We start from the raw sequence: 21,193 nt of genomic DNA on the forward strand, positions 1-21,193 counted from the left end.
AACAGGGAGGGGACATACACTTGAGAAACACACATAAGCCTTGGACAGTTTGGAAACTTTGTGAAGGCATTGGGCAATTGAATTTTCATTGTGAGTTCTCGTTGCATCGTTTGAAAACAAGGGTAAATATGATGAAGACGACAGGATAAGCACAGTTCACTTGATTCACAGTGAGTTGTTGGACTCTGAATGGGGCAGATGAAGTTTGTACCCTCCTTTTCATGTGCAGCTTAGCCTTGTCAGGATAATGGCAGTGCAATCAGCAGCGAGTTGGGACTCGTGTGGCTCTCAGCACTTCCCTTTCAGGCCTGGCTTATCCTCAGCGCACTGTCAGCATCATGAGTGAGCTTTAATGCAGCATCAGGCAGGACAGCTTCCGGGCCAGGGCCCAACACCTCCAACATCCACTGGAAAACAGTCTTTTGTCTTTTGCTTAAATCTCTATCTTCTATGCATCTTTTTGAAACAAAAAATATAAACAATTTCCTTAAATGCACCAAAACACGCAAAGCAAGTTCATTATGTCAATGTTGTCATGGGTAGGATTGAACTTAAGAGTACAAAATCATTTCCATTGAAATGTACTCGGTGCCATGTATCGTGGAAAAAACTATGAATAAAAGTGATTTGAATAAAAAAATTATGATCTCATAAATGACTTCCTCGGTTGGTGCCTTTGCTGATTGTGTGTGTGCCTGTAAAACAAGCAAGAACAGGCCCATGCTGTTTCCTCACATACCACTGATGCCTTCCATAGTTTCAATGCTTTCCCCCAAAACATCCTCCAGTCTCAGGCTGCGGTTTCACTGTCTGATGTTGATTATGCAATTCCTGTGGTTATCAAAGGTTATAGAAACCATGAAGGAATTCAAGAAACAAACAAACAAATAATTAGAGAAAGAAAGGCTAATGTTTGACCTACAGCAACACTTTTCAGCACAAACTGTTTAGTTTTCAGCTTAAGATGATCAGGAGAATTTACATAAAACAAGACAAAATCTGCCAATTGCCAATGGAAAATGTTCATAATCTCAGTTTACGATACAGTAAGGATTTAATACTACATTCATTTGTGGACAATGTTAACCCAGACACTGCTTCTATTCTCACTACTTTTAAATAGACACAATTCTTTCAGTAAATAATGATTTTTTCCCCCACATTACAGGGCGAAGGTTACGCTTTTACCTTACTGCATTTATTTACCAACAGGGTGTGAACAGGTTAAGTTACTGGAGTCATGCCCTATATTTCAGGCAACCGTGAATTCTGTTGCAACAAATAAGGAAAGGGTAACCCATGTGAAAAGAAACAAATAATACACATCAAACTCTATCCTACAAAACAAAAAAAACAACATAGCAGAATGTTGAATCTTTCTAACTGTGCTAAACATCTCTGTCTAAATTCAGGTACTGAAATGTTTTTACTATTTATTCTACAAAACCATAGAGGTTGCATTCATTGGCAAGAGCGTCTTAGTCTTCAACAGACATATTTTGGGAAATTCTTTAACAATTTCAGGTATTCATGGTGAGGATCTAGGAATAAGATAAGATAACCTAAGTACATAGACTGTACACAGCCATTTACAGGAAAAACCCTAACTCTGATAGCATTGTTAGGCTTCAAAAGCTATTTATGATTGCAACAGAATGATCACAAAAGAGTCACGTGTCTGAAGTGAAGTCAAGTCAAGTGAAAGACATGGAGGGGCGTAATCTATATCCAAATTGAGAAGAAAGACAGATGCCCTGTGATTTAAATTTTTTTTATTTCAGTCTGAAACCCACATCAGGATGATCGAGAAATGGTTCAAAGTCACACAAGTCTCTTTAATGTAAGCCTTATCAAAATTTTACGTTTTAAGCCTAAATCTAAAGGAAAATTGATGTTTCCAACAACCTCATGAGGATGACCAATAATGGGACAAACCATTGTTCACGTGTTAGTAGGGTTTTCACGCTTTGTCGCCCTCTGCTGAGAGCACTGATGAATGTCTGTATTTCAATATCGAAACATTCCAAGCATTTTTTTTTGTCTCTGAATTTGTGTTCACTGTTGTTGTAATACTTAATGTGTTTCCGAGTTATCATTCTTCTCCTATTAAATTGGGCATGTGGTATTTTCCAGATTTCGCCACACTCAAGATGGTGACACCTTAGTCCCACTTTCACGCGCACGTAAGGCGTAACGTCTGTCGCGCGTAAAGTTGTGTTTGACAGGAGCGGACAGCAGCAGGCGGCGATAGCAGTCAGGTTCACCCCGGAGCCGAATGGAGTAATCACAAACTAAATACTATCCCTGACGGCGTCACTGTTATTGTTGAGGAGCACCGTTGAAACAACGACCATGGCAGACGACCAGTCTTCTCAGTCCTGGTCAATCGACAAGGATGACTACGAACTTAAAGAGGTGATAGGTAAGTAGCTTAGCATGCTAATGTTAGCATCTGTTCGCCTGCCCTGTCTGTCTCGACGGCGGCGTCGGCTGGCAAGCGGCTACTAGCCAATGCTAGCATGGCATGCCTGCAGCTAACACGAGTCGAACTACAGTCACTACGCCACATGAGCGTTAACAGCTCAGCAGTTTCCCCGTGGCGAGGCCTAAATCGGTTTACTGTTCCAGCGAGTTGACGAACTAGAAAGAGTTTCAGCTTCCTGGCTAAGCAGCGTGAAGCTAACCTGCTAGCTGAAGCAGTTAGCCTCCAGGACGTTGTTGGAGTGGGTGGTGCTCCCATGGAGGTATGATACAGCTCACAGTGAGACATTCATACTTTTCTTAAGCCAGGCAATGGTTAGTCTCAATTACTGGCTGGGTTCGATATGTCTCTTTGTTGCACTACATTTCTGCATCACACAACAGTAAATGACGTAAAAGAGCAATGCTAAAGTTGATTAATGTCTAGAATGTTCTGAAGAATCCGCTTTGCCGACACGTAAAGCTTTTCTTCAGTGGGATGACTTCATTCTTTGTGTTATCCTCAGGGAGTGGAGCCACTGCAGTTGTACAGGCAGCTTATTGCAAGCCGAGAAAGGAGAAGGTGGCCATCAAACGCATCAACCTAGAGAAGTGTCAAACTAGCATGGATGAACTCCTGGTAAGAAACCAACAATATGAGACCCAGTGTACACAGTCCAGGTAATCGTTGTGTGTTATTCTGGGAGTGGTGTGGGTTGGTGGGGTCAGTTCTGTCAAGTACAGATCAGATGCTTGATTCTACAGGAACTTCTGAACTCTACAGCTGGAGCAAATGAGCCGATCCCAGCTTACAATGGGTGAAAGGCAAGACACATCCTGGATAGGTCCATGGCAGGACCAACATCATTACCATTACTATTATCATTACAACCACATATTCCCTTTCATACCCACAGCTGATTAAGACCAAGTCATTCAATGTACATGTCTTTGGAGTGTGGGTGGAAACCAACCCAGACAAGGAGAACATGCAAACCTCACAGTGCAGAAAAGTGTCCAATGCACAAAATCAAACCAGATGGTTCTCAATCTTTTTTTTTTTTTTTTTTTAAAGATTATAAGAGTTTTGGTAATTTCTTCACAATGGTGTATGGGAATGTTTGACAAAGTCTATGCCTTACTTAGTTTTTCACATCAGATATTTACAGACCCCTTGAAAATATTGTTGAGACTAAACTTTAGTTCAGACTGAATAAGAGTCGTGAGTTGTTAGTTTGAACATCAGGGATTACTCAACCCAGCATCTGTCATTTCCTCTTTAACCTGGGCTCTGATGTTTTCCAGTCACAACCGTCATTGTAATTTATGTGATTTAAACTCAACATTTCATTACACTGTCCTTCTGTAATGTATACTTCATAAATTACTTCTGTAACTTACTGAGGTTGTGACTCCAAATATGCCTATTCTGGGATTGAAATGTCTTTGCTTAGTGGCTCAGTGGTGATGTAACCCAGGTTACTGCTTTGTCTGTAGTTGAAGGCAGTATGTATGCCTGGTTTAGGATTTAGCTGCTTTAACAGCGGGTTTTGTCTCTTGAACTTCATTTAATGAGAGCTTAAACCAAGTGTGGGCTAAATGAAACAACCTAATCCCTGCTATTACTCTTTTCTCAATCAGAAGATCAAATCCTGTGACTGAGATTTACTTCCCCTCTCAAACTGTAATATAAAGGTTTAGTTAGAGCTTGGCATGCTACAGTTTGTGCTCACTGAGTGACCTTTTATCCCACATTTTTTCTTCTGTGCACAGAAAGAGATTCAGGCTATGAGCCAGTGCCACCATCCAAACATTGTGTCTTATTATACCTCCTTTGTGGTGAAGGATGAACTGTGGCTAGTGATGAAGCTGCTCAGTGGGGGTAAGTGCTGTAATAAGGACTCTCATCTTCATCCGGACCTGACTTTGATTTTGCTTTTCTAGTCATTTCTAGATCTCAGATTTGAATTTAGAATGTGTATTTGGATTAAGTCACCAGCTTTCTCTTGTCTTTGCACTTAGATTTGCTCTTTAATAGTTCTTGAATGTCTTCTAAAGATGACCCATAATGCTCACTTTCACTTATCTAGATTTTGGCCATAGTTTGACTTTTTCTCCTTATTAGCCATCACCAGCATTTCTGTTAACAGTGCTGAGTCTGCCGCCATCTGATGTGTGTAATTTGACACCAACTTCACCATCTCAAAATTGGATACTTGCATTGCCATCTTAAACGTGCTAACATTTTACCATTGTAATTGTAACAGAAAAATAAGAAAAAGTTAACAGTTGATCCAATGTTATTTTATATTTCTCTGTAAGAATTTAACGTGAATGATTTTTGTGAATCTTTTGTGAAAGGTTGGGTTTTGTTTAATTGAACATTGAGGTTACTTCTGCTGGCCAGATGAACGTCATTCAGTATACAAGTTGTGTGACGAGCCTCTGCTTCTCTCAGGCTCAGTGCTGGACATCATCAAACACATCATTTCCCGTGGCGAGCATAAGACCGGCGTACTGGATGAGGCAAGCATTGCCACCATCCTGAGAGAGGTGCTGGAGGGACTAGAGTACCTTCACAAAAACGGGCAGATTCATCGGTGAGTAGAAATGCTCCAGTGTCCTGTGGGGCCTCCAACGCTGCTGCTTGAGCCTTCTATCTGTGTGTGAGCATGTGCTTTGAACCAGACCTCGCTCTCTCAATATTTAATACAGTGAAAATGCATAATTGAGGAAGTTTGTTTCACATAAACGTTCCTCCCAGGAAGACTGAATGAAAAGAAAGGCCTCTCTATATCCTCTGCGTCTTGTTGTGTGACAAGTATCATTGTTTCACATTGAAATGTTGACAAAAGTTCAGTTTTGTGTTTGTTTTCATTTTGAAGCTTATGGCTGATGCACTGCCACCCAGAATCAGACTTTATAAATTTGAGTACGTAAGTTGTACAGCATTGCACGTTGAAAGTCATTTTCTTTCATAAGGTCGTAAATTGAATTTGAGTCGGACCGGTCAGTATCTCTGGAGACAGACAGAGCAGCAGCTGATGGAGATCAGTTGCTTTGACTAACTCACTTATCCCTAATCAGGAGAGATCGATGGAGCGAGGAAGGTTGGGGTCAGGTTAATCCACTCCAGTTCTCGGTGCATTCTTTGCACTCGGTTACAGTATGTAACCACAAATCAAGTGGATTAAGATGCAAGAGATGAAAGTTCACCTTGAAGCTGTTTTGTGTGGAATATTGGCGAATGTTTGCTTGCAGAGCCGCACCTGTGTTTGTGCAGCCGCTGACTTCTGTCATTTTAATTCTACGTCCCAGCCTAAGGTGCTTCTCTTTGTTTACAGGGATCTAAAAGCTGGAAATATTCTTCTTGGAGAAGATGGCTCAGTGCAAATTGCAGGTGCGGCGTTTCTGATCTGTCTTTCCTTTAATAACTCTCACATTCCCAAACAAGACAATCCCCACTGAGACAACACACAGTTCTCTTCTATTAAATGAAGAGAGGGCGGTCACAATGGACTCCTAAAGTGTTTTCTTTTTGTTGTTGTTTTTTTAGGAAATGTCCTAATTCGTTTCAATTTATTTGCACACCAGACTTTGGTGTGAGTGCCTTTCTAGCTGCAGGTGGAGACATGACGAGGAACAAAGTCCGGAAAACATTTGTTGGGACACCATGCTGGATGGCTCCGGAGGTCATGGAGCAGGTGGGACACTTGGGCTTCCTTCTCTGTTGTCTCTATAATATTTCACCTTAGACTGAACTGGACAGCATGGGCAGCTTTTTCACGAGTCTGCTTTTATTTTGAAGGTTCGTGGCTATGACTTCAAAGCAGACATCTGGAGTTTCGGGATAACGGCGATCGAACTGGCCACTGGGGCCGCACCATATCACAAGTACCCACCCATGAAGGTAACAGTCACGTGCAATGACGTGCAAATGCTGCTGTAATAATGAGGAAGTTTAGTCGCAAGGGAACTTGGAGAGCAGCAGTCTCTTATGTTGGCCTGGAGTGGTCCAATTATCTTTGATAAATCTGTTCTTACCTTTTAAATGCTATGATTACATGTTTACAAGCTGATTTTTCTGTGTCTTCAGGTGCTGATGCTGACTTTGCAGAACGACCCTCCCTGTCTGGAGACGGGCATCACAGATAAAGACATGGTGAAGAAGTATGGGAAGTCCTTCAGGAAGATGCTCTCTCTCTGCTTACAGAAAGACCCTGAAAAAAGGTCAGCTAAGTCTCAAATGCTTTTTTTTTTTTTTTAATAAAGAAAGAATTGTGAGGAAAGTCTTTGAACAAGATGCCTTGTGTCCTTCTCATTTTCAGGCCAACAGCTGCTGAGTTGCTGAAGCACAAATTCTTCACAAAAGCCAAGGTGACCATGTGTTTTTCTGTTACGGGAATAAGCTGAAGCCGTTCTTGCCTGACTTGGGTGAAAGTATTTCTGTATCCATTAATACACGTCCGTCTTTATGTTACAGAATAATGAGTACTTACAGGAGAGGCTCCTTCATAAAGGTCCATCAATAACAGATCGCTCCAAAAAGGTGTGGCCGCCATTGCAAACACTCGTCATGCACCACTAATTGAAGCTTAGCAGAAATTTGTGCCATGCTGGCAGCGGTCACCACCTTATCCAGGGTGTGTCCCAGTTTCCCGATCCTGAAGAGGATCAGAAAGGTGTTGCAGTATTGAGCGTCGCTCCTCTTTTTATGCGTTGCACAGGTGCGTCGTGTGCCCGGTTCCAGTGGCCGCCTCCACAAGACGGAGGACGGCGGGTGGGAGTGGAGCGACGATGAGCTGGACGAGGAGAGCGAGGAGGGTAAAGCCGCAGTGGCGGCTCTGCGGGTAAGAGAGCTTGCATGCTCGCGTCCCAGGAGAATAGGTCCAATTTGGTTTTATAATGTTGTTTGCAAGTTTCCAGCGTTGTTCTGACCAGCAGATGCTCCGGTTGCAGCATTCTTGTTTTTGTAGCTACAAGCGGTCCCTTCATATCGGTGCGGTTTAGACACAGGTTAGTTCATTCTGGTGAAGCATCAGGTTAGCTCTCGTACTCGAGTGTGAAGGGTTTGAATTTTGGTAATGACAGGAAGGGAGTGCGGCATAACGATTTAACATTTTTTTTTGCAAGTTATGAAGAATTAATCCTCTTAAATAAATAAATGTGATGGTAATAATAGAAGCCAATATTTTACTAATTGTGGTCGGATCTCGGGGCTAAAAGAAAGAAATGCTCAGATGACCTGTTGAAATGTTTTTACAGTGTATGTTCACACTTGATTGATGTCTGGTTGTGGGGTTTTACTGTCCTGTCTGTCTTAACTGTGACGTCAGTTAAGCCGAGTGCTTAATGTTCAAATTCCTTCAATCTTGAAATATTCCATCAGTCCATACGTCGGGGGGTGAAAGGGGCAATTGCATGTATTTAATCTTGACAATCTGTCATGTCCATTCTACAGTCGCCCAGAGTCAAGGACGGGTCCCAGAATATGGAGGTGAGTCCATTTGTAGTGGACATGACCTGAATCCTGATTTATCATGAAGCCTTAACAGTGATCTGCATGACTGTCTCATGTGTTCTCTCAATTCTGTTTCACCTGTTTTCTTTTCGACTTTTGTTTTTACTCGGTTATGTGAAACCACATCCTCACTGATTTACATCCACCCCTCGGCGTCTCTTAGCTTTTCCCACCAGCAGATGGCGCCGCAGCCCATCTGCAGCCGCCTGCTGTGGTGCAGGAGAAACGAGCAAATGTTGGTCCAGCGGGGGAAGACGCCCCCCCTGCGGCTCCCCCGCAGACTGCAAGCCCTTCACACGTCCCTGCTGTTCAGGTAAACTAACGGGAAATGTGGAGACTTGATTCAAGGAAAACAGACGTAGGACTACTTTTATTACAGTATGTGTGAAATACAATCTGATGTATTTTCAAGAACGAGTTAGTCTTTTTCCACTATCTTAACATTCACCGATTAGCATTGTTGAATGGTGAATGTGTTTTACTGTGATTGAGACTGCGTGTTATTATGTGTTATTATAGAATTGGTTTTACTGTTGAATTGTTTTAGGTGAAATTAGGGCCGGGCAAAAAAAAAATTGATTTATCGAATTTGGAGCTAATTTGCTTGGAGGTTTTATTTTTTTTTTAAAGCTTGTGTTTGTATTCACGCCGATTACATTTTTATTATTTTTTTTCCGTCACCGTCTTTCCAGGATCCAGCAGCTTCATGCAGTGTCCCCATCAGTCTCGTCCTCAGATTAAGGAATCCCAAGAAGGAGCTCAATGACATTCGATTTGAGTTCATGCAAGGCAGAGGTACACACACTCCCAAATCTCACTTTGTTTTTTCTTTTATTGGAATGGCAGAGCTTTTCCATTTAACCTCACAAGCCCAAACGATAACCTTTTTAAAAATGTTCATGTAAACTGGGCCATCTGCTGCTCACTGCTCACCATCTTGGATTGATGCATCTCAGACGGCAAACCTTTTTTTTTTTTTTTTTTTTTTTTTTTTTAAATGAGGAATAGCACTAGAAACGTTTTGTCCTCCACAAAATCATGAAACACAAGTTAAAAGTATAAGTTTCTCTTTTGCTTTAAGCGTCTATAGAATTCAGTATAGATGCTTGACCTGAATTAGCAGTGGAGTTGCAGTTAATAACTGAAACTTTCTTTTGGTTGTTTTTACTGCCGTCACAGTGGATATCAGACTCCGGTCTCATGTGTTATGTCTTCTCCTCCGTCTCTGTCCTCAGACTCTGCCGACGGAGTCTCCCAGGAGCTGGTCTCAGCTGGTCTGGTTGACGGGAGAGACCTAGTTATTGGTAAGTACGATATGGAATACTTATTATCGGTGTTCATTTCATGAAGTGTTTTATTGTTGTTGATTTACTTTGAAATGGAGAAATGTTCACACTCTTTTTTTTTTTTTTTTGCCTCATTTGTCTTTTTCCTGAAATAGTGTCACAGCAGCCAAAAGCAAAGTTAGTGTTGTTAAATATGAGATGTAGAACAAGTCTTATTTAATTCCACTTCCAGTCCGTATAAACGTGCAAGAAACACCTTAACAGCGTCGACTGACTAATTTATTTTAAAGTTATTTAATATATATATATATATATATATATTGGTCTGATCAGTTCATTGTGTTTATTAAGGAAATGTGTTTCCAGAGGAGCGAAGCGGGACAAAAAGACTTCCTGTCTGTCTCCATGTTCGCCATGTGACTCAAGCTTCCCTCTTCTCTTCATTTTCCATCTAGTTGCTGCCAACTTGCAGAAGATTGTCGATGACCCCCATAGTAACAAAAACGTGACCTTTAAACTGGTAAGCAAAACATCTACACCTTTTCTCACATGTATTCTTATTACAAGTAGTAAGTATAGTTTTTGTGTGTGCTTTTTTTTTTTTTTTTTTTTTTAAGGCATCTGGTGTGGAGGAGTCTGAAATCCCTGATGACATTAAACTCATTGGATTCGCACAACTCAGCATCAATTAAGTTCAGCAGAGCCGGGAAACAAAAGGACAGATTAAAATGGTATTGCACAGCTGCATTGTAGTCAATTCCAAGAAACCACTACTGCCAAAGAGAAGAGGAGGAGGAGGAGGAGGAGGTGGTGGAAGAGGAGCAAACATGAGGCTGGCAGGAGTGTGACACTATTGCAGGATGCATGAGGACCACATTAGAGGGGTTCAGTTCATCACAAGAATCACACTTGAAAAGTTTACAGTGCGCTTATACAGTAAATGGAAGCAGAGATGCAATCAACTAAACCCATTCCTAATTTCTTTGTTCTTTTTTTCCTCCTCCTACACAAGCACAATACAAATCATCTCCTGCCAGTACTGGAAGTAATTGCCTTTTTTATTTTTTTTCCTTTCTTTTCTTTTTTTGAAAAAATATCAACTGTGCCACAAAACTCTGAGGAGTATCGTGCCACCTTAACATGGCACTTTATGCTACACTGAAGCTGAGAAGTGTAAGTTCAGCCTTAGTTCACAGAGACTCGAGCAGCGCGTTTGGTGAGAAATTGAGTCAGTCTGTGATCATTAGGTGTATTTTATGTACGCCTATCTATGACATCTAAAAAAAAACAACGTATAAATCATAATAATACGGATACCTTAACGCATTGTAGCATAGTTTTCCTTTTCAAGAAAAAAAGATTTTCTTTGTCTGTCTTGAGTTTTTACTTCCAATATTGAGGAAAAAGAAATTTAAAAAAGGAGTCTCCTGTGTAATACAGCCCAAAGCAGTGTGATAAATTCTGTCCTCCACAGTGTTGGTGGTGATTCGTCAAAACACAATCGAGTTTCTGAAATACATACATGTCATGTTTGATCGTTTTTGTCCGATTATTACATTCACAGGCGGTAACGACAGCATTTTACTTTCACGGATTTAAACCTGCCTACTGTCCCTGTACTATGCAATAATTGTTTTCTTTCCACTAGTTGCTTATTTCACGTCTCTTTTGTAGTGTAAAACCACTTTCTGTGCTTGTACCCCGCTTAAAGGAGTTCACGAAGAGTCGGCCAACTAAACTGGCAGCTCTGAAGAACATGCAGCAAAAAAGATTACTTTGGTTTACAACAACTGAAAACATTAACAGCAGACGGGTAATGATTACATTTTTTTTTCTTTTTTTAAACCAAAAATTGTTGGGAGATAATTTAGCCTTGTCATTACTGAATCCTGAATGCTGGTGGTGTTTCACAGACTGCTGATGAATTTCTGTGAAAGTACACACCCTCAAAATCTCCTTTAAAAAGAGAAACTTTTCTAACTTGAAATAAATTCTAAATTCGTCGGCCACATTTGTCATGCAGAGACTTTGTGTGTTTCAGTGGCTTTCATTGTCACAGGACTGCAGATGAAATAATAACCAGTGAATTTGAAAAATTTAATGAATGAAATCAAAGTCTTTTCTCCTTTTTAAATTAACTAAAATATTTACTTTAAGTGTTTGATTCGGCTGACTCGGCATGTTGCCATTGATTTAAATTAAAAGCTTTTCGGATCAAGACTTGTTTCAAATGGAAAAAAAAAATTCACTTTAATCATGGCTTCTGGAACCTCAAACTATGATCAACTAAAGAAAGAACTATCTGCATGCCAGCTCACACAAAATGATAAACGGCCCCTGTATATCGGATGAAATAACCCTTTAAACCTTTTCAGAAATCAATCCCCCCCCCCTCCCTTATCAAGCCGGTGGTTCTGGCCGACCGTAGTATCACATTGCTTCTAAACACTCACCAAACCCAGGAATCCCTGTCGTCACTCCCGGTGTAGCTGTATGGTTGTTTTGTACCACGTGCGAAGGGCGGTGGTCAAGCTCCCCGAGTTCAGGTACCGATGTAAATGGTTTATGTAAAGATGTTGTAAGTGTACATAAATGATGGCGACTCCATGCACTGTCACGCAAACTCCATCATGAGGTTTGTATGTAACGATGTAGATGCATTGACTGTTTAAGTGTACATGTCGGACAATAGGAACATTTTAGTTGTAAATATCCACCGAGGCAAACGGATCGGGGCTCATCTCCTTCGCGGCATCTTTTGAGTTTGTTTTGTAGTGTTTCCCCTCCACTGTTGGCCTTTGGCAAATATTCACTAATCGTGTAGAAATTCTGAGTTCAATTGGCACCTTATTGATATGTTGACATGCATATATGGGGGACGTGAACGTGGGGCTTCATTCACTCTGCTTTGATGTCATGATCCGCAGCGTTTCCTCACTGAAGGCGGTCGCAGATTGACGGATGTGAACGGATGAGTTTCTCTTGGAGAGTGGCGCGGTTTATACTGCCGTCTCTTCCCGTGTGTGCGCGTGTGGTAAAGTAATAAAATGCGTGATTTCTTTTTTTTTTTTTTTTTTTTTTTTTTTTCCCTTGCTGAAAGTTTGAAGGACTTTCTTAATTTCCTTGAACAAAAAAAATAAATCTTTTTGATTGGCATATACATTTTCCTCAAACCTTTTTTTTTTCTTTTTTCTTTTTCTTTTTTACAGATCATTACATATATTTTTTAAAGAAATGTGCTTAATCATTTACATGTGTAGATCCAAACACGCATAATTTGAAGAGGAATATCTGTGGTAAGGTGCAAAGAAGTTTTCTTGACCATTTATTTACATTGTTGGAAATTTTCAACACATGCAAACTGATTTTTAGTAGATGAATAAAAGTCACATGATGAAATCCAATGACTTGAGGAGTGTCGTCCTTCAAAATGTGTCATTTTGTGGTCTTCAGCGGCTGTCGCGTTGACGAAATCCATGAAGACGGACTCGATGCGGTGCCAGAATGGACAAAAGTACAGCAATATGCAGTGTTTTTTTTTGTTTTTTTCAAAAGTTTGATCTTCAGTGTGACGTGTCCAATGTGGTTGACCCATAGCTTAATCATAAGGAGCTTGAAAAAGATTAACTTGAATTAAAAAAAAATACTGGAAAATAGACACACTTAACTTTTAAAACCTCACTGGTAACCTCAAGTAGCGATTCAGTTGTAAGTGTGCTTGCAGGATAATGCATGAACTACTTGGCGTCTTCCCGAATGAGCATTACAGAGCTTGTATTGTCAATAAGCTTCAATCCTTTGTGTTTGGATTGAAGGAGACTGTTCACCTGCAGGGATCATGGTGTTGAAGTGCTGCCAGGAGCTACAGAGCTGATTGAGGTGAGCAATGATGCCTTGCCTCCTGGATGAGGCAGATGTTTGGCAGTCTTGGTCTCAGGTGTTTCCTGTTCAGGACTGACACGCAGTTCAAAAACATGCATGTGAGGTCAATCAGTTGTCGACCTTCGATGGACTGGTGACCTGTGCGTCCTGCCCTCGTCCATGGTAAGCTGGGATCGGCTCCAGCGACCCTGAAACAGGATAAGCAGTGTCGAAGATGGATAAATTGATGACGCCTGGCTGATAAGTTTAAAAAGAATAAAAAAAATTGCAAGCACAGTGCCGTTAGACCAGCTTCCAGCGGGCAAACCACTTTTCTCTGATGTTTTGCTGAAACGTCTGTCTTCTGCGAAAAACGTCCGTCATGGTAAGGGTGCACACGACGAGGTCAAACATTGTTTTCCCACAAGATTTCCATACTGTGATGCCAGTCATATTTTTCAAACACAACTAAAAATACAAAGGTCAGTTTTCCTTATACAGGAGTCTAGGCTTTCCTCTTCGCTTTAACATCTTATCAGCTGAGGATCATTCAAAGATTACTTATTGGTGTTGTTATATAATCCTTCAGTCATATGGCCAAGGTAGAAAGTACAAACATGGTCAGTTCCACAGTTTGCAAACATATTTGCCTGCCTGCAACCACTTTAATCCACTCTTTCTTTGGTATAACACTGTATTGTTTTTATTCACAGAAACTGGAGGGTATTCGAATAGTCCTCATCCTTGTTGCAATCCAATAATAATTCAATGTTTCTTTAGTGTTTTTCCAGGAAACTGCAATTTCCCACAAAAATGCACAAGTAGCGTGTGTGACTGTATGTTTCTCTGTTTACCCTGTGATCTGACCCACAACACTGAATTGATGGATGGGAAAGCAGAGCCGAGGTTAGATTACAGGGAAAAAAATATGAATGAATAAATAAACCCAAATCCCAGAATCAGGTGTTTTGATGAGCTTCCTCATGATAAGAAGGATCCATCACTTCCTTCAGGTGACTTCACAAAGCTCCATTTGGGTTAAAGTCATGTGATGGTGGAGGAAGGATTTCTACAGTCAGCACTTCTTAAGACTTTTTAAATTGGGTTGTTCCCGAGTTAACATGTGTGCCGGGACTCTGTTTCCTGTTGCCTGCAGAACCGTTCACTGGGGTTTCGATATAATGCACTCTCCTGTTGTCACTTCTACAAATTCTACACAATTCTGTCATGGATTTATCAGTTAATGTCTTGTTTTCCTCAGCTAATCCTGATGAACCTGAAATCAAGTCTAGACTCTTCAAACATAGAGTAAATATGTATATAGCATTTTAACAGATTTGTGACATTTTATTTTGTTCTCCACTACGTTCTTCAATGATCTACAGGACCACTTCAAAATACTTGTGTATATATATATTTTCCTTTATTTTATCATGATGTAACCAGTATATGTAACATATATTGACGGGAAGAGATTATAAGCGCGACACTGTAAGTTAAAGATCAACAGACTTGAACAATGTGAAAGACTTATTGGTTGATGCAGTGTGTTTTGATCTGATCTTGAAATACCCAAAAGCAACTTTTCTGGTATTTATTCTTGTTTTTTTTTTTCTTGTGGCTTGTTGTTAGATTGTTGCTTCAGTTACAGTTGCTGAACACTGTTTGATTTTGTCTTGGAAAGTAGTTTATTCCACAAAAGAGAAAATGCTGTCTCACCCCTCCTGAAGCACGGAGTCCAAGGTTTAAACATTAATGCTGGTGAGCATTGTTTAAAGGTCATCCGCTGGCAGCATCTCTGAAGGGACAGACGGAGCTCTGAACATGGCTCAATTTGGGGAAATTCTCCAGAATATTGGAGATTTTGGACTTTTCCAGAAGGTCATCCTTCTTGCTCTTTGTCTTCCAAACATTATCATGCCTTTTCAGTTCGCCAACGTGTATTTTACGGAGTCAGACCCAGAGAGACACTGTACCACAGACTGGATCCTCAGGGTCAGTCCCAACCTGACCAGCGAGGAGCAGCTGAACCTCACTCTGCCCCGGGAGGACGACGGCTCCTTCAGCAGGTGTCGGATGTTTGTCCCTGTGGACTGGGACGTTGACGCCATCAGGGAGTACGGACTGAACGAGACCACTGGCTGCCAGCATGGATGGAAGTACAACAGTCTGCTGTATGAGACGACCATTGTCACTGACGTAAGTGACAAATCTGATCACCCCTCATGCAAACATACAGTATAAACTCGAGATTTACTCTTTTTCTAAATAACTCTTTTTTGCTAATAATTGTGGATTCTTCCCTCCACAGTTTGATTTAGTTTGTGACAAGGCAAACTTGGTGCAAGTGGCACAAACAGTATTTATGGCTGGTGTCCTCGTTGGATGTCTCTTGTTTGGACCATTTGCTGAATCGTAGGTGAAAACATGCACGCCATGACAGATTTTTAAAGTTAATAAAAACAATATCACACTATGTTTGTTCATGTGACTGAGAACAAATCTGAGAGGTCTTCTCTGTTGCAGGTTTGGTCGTAAACGAGCCAGTCAGATCCCACTTTTCATAACAGTGATATTTATTTTGACAACTGCTTTGTCTCCAAACTTCTACTTATATTTGGCGTCCCAGTTCATGGTTGGGATAGGCTACGGAGGCTTTCGACTTAACTGCATCATTCTGGGTACGGTATCCTTCACCGTTACAATTCAAGAGCTGTTAATGAAAGCGACTCGCTTCTATCTTGATTCCAAAAAATGACAAGTCATTTATGAAGAAATCCAATATAAATGCAACCAAGTATTCCTCAAAAGAATAAAACTGATTAGACATGAACAACAGAGAACAATAAAGATAAACGATTTCAGTTGCATAAAGGAGAACTTCAAATACACTTAAACACAACAAGGTGATTCAGTAAGGTTATTGTTTCTTTTTCTTTAAATAGAATATTTCAAGAATATGGAAGTACACCATCAGCAGTCAGTAACATCGCATTATATCTTGCACTGCACCTGAGCCAATAGGACTGTTGGGATTCTGCAGAGTGAGGCTGAATGGGGACTTATTGTTACTCACTGTATTACTTGTGTGTCAGCAAAGTTGAGACTTGCCATTGAGTGGCTTCGTATCTCTGGTGTGGAGATAAAAATGTACAAATCTTACGTTGTACATTTATTATATATTCAAATTGGACTCCTTATCCCCAGTGTGTTTTGCATCATCAGAAAAAATATTCCAAATCAAACATTCTTAAGGTCATTATATCTGTTATAATATAATACATAACGATCTCAGCAAAACACAAAAATCTACATAAATTCAACAAAAATGTGCAATGTATGCAGCGACCTTTCATTTTGAACATTTTGTTTTGTTTTAATATTAAGATGTTTTCATCCGATTGCATGCAAGTTGTTACACAGGAAAGATGCATGCAGCTTCTGCAAACCATCACAGCCTAGATCACAATTTCTATTTGAAGAACTGTGCACAAGATCAATTTTTTTGTACTTAAATAATCAACTAGAAGCATACAGTTCATGCACAGATAGGAATTAAAGCATCAAAACATGGAAACGCTTTATTCTGGGGGATGTGTGATAGCAAGGTTTAGGTTAAACACCGATTCAGATCACATGGTGCAACATGTTCTCTCTCACAGCTTTTTGTTTTTTGTCTCAACCATTTTTACAGGGAATGCTCTTGTAAGCATGCAGTTCAGACTCAGTGGCATGTTGCTCTGTTTCTGTGAAGTAATGATTGACTGACTCCTACTGTCCACTGTGTGTTACACAGCAACTATAAGTATGAATGGAGCCATGCAAACATATTTTAAAGCATCTAATCTGTCTCATAGAAACAATATAAAATATTTTGGATCCAGCAAAGAAGACAGCAAAGAATTGCATCAACAGGTTGTTGTCATAAATAAGACAACATCTTAAATATATTTGTTACTATTGCTTATTTTGTTTTGATCTGTTCAGTTTTCATGATTTAATTTCACAATCTCATAGAGTTAGGTTAGTGTTTTTGAACCACATAAAAGATAAATGATCATCCTGTGTCAGCTATTTTCCAGCAAACATCCTGAACTAAAACGATTCAAATTCACTGTCATGGATTCCAGTAAATCCGACTCACCTTTGCAAGGCTGTTGGATTACATGATTTGCTAACATGAGTAAATGTTAACATGATGTTAACACCCCTGTGCATTCCAGATTGTTGTGAAAGAAAAAGAGGAAAAGAGAGGCATAATAATTCTTATCCAATCATCTATACTTAGGAAATATTTCTTTGCCTTAATACTGGGATGGTAAGTTATATTGCACCATGTCAATTTTACTGAGCCTGTAAATAATGTACTCAGTCAAATTCTATAGAAATTTTAAACTTTTAGTATGTTTGTTTTTTAAATTTTGGTCGGCCCAATGTGTGACTGATGTTTGATTTATTTCTTTTTCTTCTGTTTACAGGTTTTCGTTGAATCTTGCCTACTTCTGCCTTTCATTTAATGTGGGGAAATTTGGCCTGAGCATCTTCTTGACGCAGGCCATATTTGGCCTGAGTGAAATCCCAGCACACATTCTGTGCATTTGGCTATTGGAGGTGTTCGGGAGAAAAGTGTCACTGATGTCAACACTTCTGATTGCTGGAGTTTTGTGCCTGTTACTCCTAGCTTTTCCTGAAGGTAGTAACCTCCTGGGACACATTCAAAGCTGCCTACACTCACACGTCATTTATTTAGCACCAATCGAAACAAGAAAAGTTAAAGCAGCTTAACTCAAAGGTCCACTGTCCACGTCATGGCCATTCAGTCAACACACTGTAAAAAATACTACATTTTACATCTAAATTGACAAACAATTAATGATATCAAACTCAAATGTTTAAACATCAAGAGAGTAACTGCTGATCTAAATGTTATCAGCTCAGCTGAATTGTTAATTTTCCTCTACATCAGTCCAATAAATAAATGTAGTCCAATAGAGCCCAAATGCACCTAGAGCAGTGGGATTTGACTGGAGGTGATGACATTTGTTCAGCTTGTCTACAATGTAGACTGTAACCGCTATCACACCACAACCGGACAATATCACTCCACTCCAACTGGGCAATAAGTGGTGCAATAACAATAATAATCTATAGAAACATATTTACTATGTGCAATACATCCACCCCCACATTCTGTACATGTCCACACTTATAGGCACCGTGTGCATATTTTTATTATATTGTATTTTTATCTGCTTTTTTAGTTTCTGCTATGTGTGCTTCTTTCTCTTTACTATCCTGTTGTACCACTGCAAATTTCTCCACATGTGAGATAAATAAAGGATATCTTATCTTACAGTATCTTAACCTCCAGAGTACACAAAAAGTTACATATCCAGATCGGTGGTTACTTCTTCAAAGCAAGTTAGTCTGCATCTGCGTGTGGAGGACAATCCATTTGGTCAACGGTGCAGTAGCTTTTCATTGTCTGAAAATAGACACGCTCCTCCATTGTATCCAAGCTCAACTTATTTTAAGACCAACACACCCATGGCTGCACAACTGTGAGCAATTCCATTTGCTATTTAGAGGGTGAGGGCTGAACAGGAAGTGTGTCAGTCTGGATGAAACTTCCACTTTGTTGAGCGTAAGACCGGAGTTAAAATAGCAAAAGCCGTCTGTGTCAGAGGGCAGGTGGTGTGGCGGATGGGAAAGGCAATGAGTTCGTGAACCAGTCTTTGAGTGTCATGGGGAAAATAGGAGTGAGTGGGGCAATTCTCAGCTTTATGATCGAAATAGTTATTGCAAAAATAGTCCTCCTGTTGCTGAATCTAGCGAGGAACAAATGTGCCGAACCTTAATAAACATCGCTATGTTAACTATATCTCAAGCAGAGTTACTGGAAACGTTTGTCTTACACTTTTTTTCTCTTCTGTTCAAGGTAATGCTGTGGCCGTTACAATATTAGCGACAGCAGGACGCATTTTCAGTAACTGGGCAGGATCCGTCTGCAGCGTGTATGTTCAAGAACTGTTTCCAACATCTTTCCGGTGAGAAATCTCCTTTTGTCGGTGTCAGTACTCATTGACGGGACTGTTCTCATTAGGCAAATTTGGGAACTATTTCCATTGAAAGTCAAAAAAAGCATAAATGAACACCAGAATCCTGTTGCGTGACATCACCACAAAATTGCTTTTATAATCAAAAGAATGGATTTCAGTCAGTGGGTCAGAAAGGTGCAGTATGACTGGAGAAAATACTTGGAGGAAACAAGCTGAGAACATACAGTATGCGCAAAGCAAGGAAGTTTTGTTCATGAAGCACATTGTATACACAATACACACACAGTGATGAACCATGTCACTTTAAAACTACAACAAATATGTGCATTCAATATTTTTTAAGTAATTACACACACACACATGCCCGAACCCACAGACACACACACTTAATTGTCAGAATAGGAGAATAGTTTGTAATCTCGGTTCAGAAGCGATCAGACATTGCCCTGACTTGTAATCTTTTCCATTTTTTCCCAGCATATTAGTAAAATGCTCCTCTATCACGTCTGAGTAGATCTCAGACGCTTATTGAGTTCATCACCTAATAATATTCAATCAAATTATTATTGGTCTAATATTTCACATATTTCCTCAGTGGCATTGAACTTGCAAACATCTGGGCTCAAGCTTGCCTCTCTAAACTCCACCTCTGTCCCAATTCAACCATTCTCTGACCAGTAGAAGTTCAAAGTGACTTCAGAACAGGAGTAACATGCTCTGCTGTGCTGTGTTGTCATGTTTCAGACAGACGGCGTCTGGTCTGGGCTCTATTGCGAGCCGAGCCGGAGGGTTACTGGCGCCGCTGCTCAACATGTTGGCTGTGTACCACTGGTCCATACCCACCGTAGTCTTTGGCACCCTTTCACTCATCAGTGGAGGTCTCGCCTTCGTGCTCCCTGAGACAAGCAGTAAAGAGCTTCCTGATACAACCGATGAGGCTGAAGACAACAGGTGAGCAGTGACAAGCAAATTACAGGTACTGTATCTTGCTATGTGGACAGTCAGTGTTGTCCAAATGGTTGTTGGTATGGAAAGTTTGATGATGGGAAATTACCCAAGTGCCAACAGCTCCTGATTCCATTATTATGAACAATCATGAAATTGTCTCTTAATATCTAATGATAGCTTGTCAACTGTTTGTGTCAGGGTTAAATGTGCGCAAACTGTTCTTGTTGGGGCAAATGTGTAATGCTATTTGTTTAACACAGAAGTTAATGTGAGCCACACACAGTAAATAGTCCACTTTTCTAATAACATAACAATTTCAGTTCAGAGGGAGCAGGCCAAATAAAGTCAAACATTCAGCCAGGACTTTGGACATGTCTGGTTTATTTCAAACTAACAAAATTTATTTTTATTTTATTGTTTATTTTATATTTTATTCCAAAATATAATAATATTAGATTTATTTAAAAAAGCATGATAACTCATCTTTAGAGTTTTTCAAAGTTAAACCGATTTCTTTGATATAACAACCTTAGTATGATTGAGACACAACACCAGCTCTAATTACAGTAGAAAAACTCCTTCATGACTTTTATTATTACATGTTTTCAAATTCTCTAGTATCCAGTCCCAAGTCAATTATAAAAATTATTGAGGGGAATTATGATTAAAACAAATGGTTTGGGTTAAAGAGCAAATTGAATTAGAAGGTTAGTTCAGAAAGCACAGTAAGTATAATCATTTTAAATTCTGAATTTGCTTCGTTTCTATAGATATCTCTTCAATACCGTCTCTTAAAGTACTAACACAAACCTCTCTGTATGTTTCCCACAGAAATAATATGCCAATGAAGACCAAAAAGATGCTGAAGGATTCAGACATACATCCACAAAATAAATCGACCAAGTTGTAGTCTGGATATACATTGCGTCCTTTGATTGTTGTTGCTATGGCAACAGCAAGACCATGGGATTATATTACTGATCTGTAATCTGCTCTCAAAGTTAATGTCAGCTCTGTACATCTCAAACTATTCTGAGATTGTTTTCCTGAATGTTACT

The 21,193-nt window shown here is 40.0% G+C and overlaps 2 protein-coding genes across 2 annotated transcripts; both read left to right on the forward strand.

Annotated features, from left to right (window-relative positions):
• Positions 1-2,204: 2,204 nt before the first annotated feature.
• LOC308112297 (serine/threonine-protein kinase OSR1-like) lies at positions 2,205-11,501 on the forward strand. The gene is made up of 17 exons (XM_080467726.1): positions 2,205-2,422; positions 2,988-3,100; positions 4,234-4,342; positions 4,919-5,060; positions 5,805-5,860; positions 6,055-6,164; positions 6,269-6,370; positions 6,557-6,690; positions 6,789-6,837; positions 6,944-7,009; positions 7,188-7,310; positions 7,922-7,957; positions 8,145-8,294; positions 8,674-8,776; positions 9,217-9,285; positions 9,723-9,787; positions 9,885-11,501. Exons 1-17 carry the CDS (start codon positions 2,353-2,355, stop codon positions 9,957-9,959), a joined length of 1,572 nt encoding a protein of 523 aa, XP_080323852.1. The 5' UTR covers positions 2,205-2,352; the 3' UTR covers positions 9,960-11,501.
• A 3,451-nt stretch (positions 11,502-14,952) lies between these two features.
• Positions 14,953-20,142, forward strand: LOC308111332 (solute carrier family 22 member 13-like; the record flags this gene model as incomplete). Its single annotated transcript, XM_080466195.1, has 5 exons — positions 14,953-15,327; positions 15,440-15,543; positions 17,607-17,821; positions 19,067-19,175; positions 19,932-20,142. The coding sequence occupies 5 exons, from the start codon at positions 14,953-14,955 to the stop codon at positions 20,140-20,142; spliced, it is 1,014 nt and encodes a 337-aa protein (XP_080322321.1).
• Positions 20,143-21,193: the final 1,051 nt, after the last annotated feature.

The sequence above is a fragment of the Lipophrys pholis genome (assembly GCF_963383615.2).
Source record: "Lipophrys pholis genome assembly, chromosome: 1".
Classification (NCBI taxonomy): domain Eukaryota; kingdom Metazoa; phylum Chordata; class Actinopteri; order Blenniiformes; family Blenniidae; genus Lipophrys; species Lipophrys pholis.